Raw genomic sequence first — 2,806 nt, forward strand, 5'->3', positions numbered from 1 at the left:
TCCAGTATTTTCTTAGCCATATTTGTTATTTAGTTTCCTTTTTTAAATTTTGGCTTATTTTGTTTTGAGGATATGCTATTGATAATTTATCATAGATTTTGAGAACAACGACTATATTAGTTTTCTTGGCTACCATAACAAAGTACCACATACTAGGTGGCTTAAACAACACAATTTATGGTCTCACAGTTCTGGAGGCCGGAAGCCTGAGACCAAGGTGTTGGCAGAGTTGGTTCCTTCTGTGGACTGTGAGGGAGAATCTGTTCCATGCCTCTCTCCTGGCTTCTGGGGGTTTGCTGGCAACCTTGGGAGCTCTTTGGCTTGTAAATGCATCACCCAGATCTCTGCCTTCATCTTCACATGGTGTTCTCCCTGTGGGCTTACCTATCCATTTCCAAATGCCCCTATATTATAAGGATGCTAGTCATATGGGATTAGGGCCCACTCTACTGACTTCATTTGAACTTGATTACCTCTGGAATAACCCTATTTCCAAATAAGGTCATAGTATGAGGTGCTGGGGGGGAGGGGTTAGGACCTAACATGTCTAATGGGGGGGAACAACCCATAACAGTGACCTGGAAGAGCACTTGTGTTTGTCATACCTCTTGGTTTTAATTATCAACATTGGTACATTTAAAGTATTGTTTTGGAGGAGGTAGTGTGGGGAAAGTTGGCTTTTGGGAGATCATATCAAAGGGAACAACTAGTTCTATATTATTTTGTGACTGCTATTGCTTAGACAGACTTTGATTTTCCTTTTCTTTTTCTGTAGAAACTAAAGTATTATAAGTTCTGGATGTTTTTCAATGTATGTGATAGTGATAGTTTTCAGAGGATTCAATAATACTTATACTTCACCTATTTCATGTCTAATTTGGTTTAAATTTCAATGGTTGAAATTCTTATTAATTGGCAAGTTAACTGGGGAGACAAGAATAAACCAGGATACCATATGCCATGGTGTGTAAGCAACTGCTTCAGATTGTAATTCCTTTTCTGAGTGCCTGGGGTCTTAGAGAATAATCACTATCTGCGTAGGCCAGGAAGAGATCATGCAGAACATAGAAGTCACCCTTCTCAGGGAGGATTCAGTATGTATTAGCAGAGATGGATTAGCCAGAAAAATGTTACTGGATGGTGAGTGCTTGCATCAGCACCGTTCCAGTATATATTTTAGCATCCAATAGATGAGTAAGGAATAAGTCATGTGATTAAATCCAAGAAACATCTATGGACCTGTAATTTGCCAGACACAGCTAATCCCTGGTGCTACAAAAATGAATAAGAACCAGTGACTGCCCTCCAGATGCACCCAGTCTGTGGGAGAATCAGAGCTGCAAACCTGTATGTAGTTCCAAAATGATAGGTGCTAAGGACCAAATCAGTACTATTTACTCTTGTATACGCAAGAGACAAAAGGGACAATTGAGCTGGAATTTGAAGAATTACTAAATTTGGGAGTAAATGTAAAGAGAGGATTATGATAGTTTGAGGAAAAAAAGATAAAGTGAACATTATTTGATTATGATTTTAGATTGTGAGTAGTAGCCAATAGAGGAACAAAGGTTGGAGATGCAGGGAAGAGAGTAATTGGTAGAGCAGTGCCCAACAGGAGAAGGGAGACAGTGGAATTTAGGGGTACTGGTGAGAGAAGAGCTTGCAACAGAGTTAGGAATTAGCTCTGAGATTGGAGGGACGAGACTAAATATTTCGTTCTCAAAAACTCCTGGGGATAATTGGTTTACTTTTATGCCCACTTTTTAAGAAAACACTTGAAGTAAATCTTTTTGTTTAGCCAGGCAACACAGGAAAAGTCAAATTATGAACCTCTAGAGAAAAGAGTGATGGCCTAATCTTGCATGTTTATAGGGGTGGAGAAAATGAAATCCATGTCACAGCTTGCAGTTTTGTCAAGACGGTGGAAGCCTTCGGAGATGAAGTTGGATCCCTTCCAGGAGGTTGTGTTAGAAAGCAGCAGTGTTGATGAGTTACGAGAGAAGGTAAGTTCATTTTAAGCAAAATGAGCTAGTACACAGCTTTCTGTGTTGCATGAGATAGCCTAGGAGTAGTGAGTGCCAAATGCTGGTGCGGCAACCTTTCTTTCTTTGTCTCTGTCACACCCTGTGACACCTTGTATCACACATTCTTGTTGTTTCTTAGGACTCCTAATGCCTTGAAAAATAACACTGGCTTCTGGCCATCCAGAAGTGGACCCTCACTTTCTTTTACTTGGATTATTTTGTCCTAAGTAGTAAGGAGTCTTTAGAAGTTTCCAGACTACAGTGCTGTATGTATTTTAAAAACCCAAAGAAGGTAGAACTGAATAGAGAATCCAGATGACGGTGTCTCTTAAATTTTTCATTTTAAAGGTGGGAATTCTGAGGATCTCTGGGAAAAGAGTGAATTATTTATAAGTAGTACTAGGACAGTCAGCATTTTGGAAAAATTTTATTTCCATACTTCACACCAAACACAAAACTAAATTCTAAATGTGTTAAATTTATGTTAAAAATAGAATAAAATAATAAATGTACCATATGAAAATATTTTTATAATCCTGAAGAGGGAAAGATAATTGTAAGCATAATACCAGAAGCTAAAAATGAAAAGATAGAGTACATAAAAGTTAAGTCTTCTGCACAGCCAAAAAAAGTTTAAAAACCCATCAACAAAGCTAAAAATAATAAGAGGGGAAAAAAATATTTGAAACATATGAAACACAATTCCATAATTTATAAGGATCTGCTCCATTAATAAAAAGATGAACAATCTAATTTTAAAATAGGCAAAGAATATGAATAGG

General features: G+C 37.6%; 1 protein-coding gene across 1 annotated transcript in view; it reads left to right on the forward strand.

Annotated features, from left to right (window-relative positions):
• USP47 (ubiquitin specific peptidase 47) overlaps positions 1 to 2,806 on the forward strand; it is a 122,847-nt gene that overhangs the window by 114,750 nt on the left and 5,291 nt on the right. Inside the window, exon 20 of the mRNA XM_019652824.1 lies at positions 1,865 to 2,003. Coding sequence (XP_019508369.1) covers positions 1,865 to 2,003 — 139 coding nt within the window. The remainder of the gene's footprint in view (positions 1 to 1,864; positions 2,004 to 2,806) is intronic.

This window comes from Hipposideros armiger, unplaced genomic scaffold (assembly GCF_001890085.2).
Source record: "Hipposideros armiger isolate ML-2016 unplaced genomic scaffold, ASM189008v1 scaffold_188, whole genome shotgun sequence".
NCBI lineage: Eukaryota > Metazoa > Chordata > Mammalia > Chiroptera > Hipposideridae > Hipposideros > Hipposideros armiger.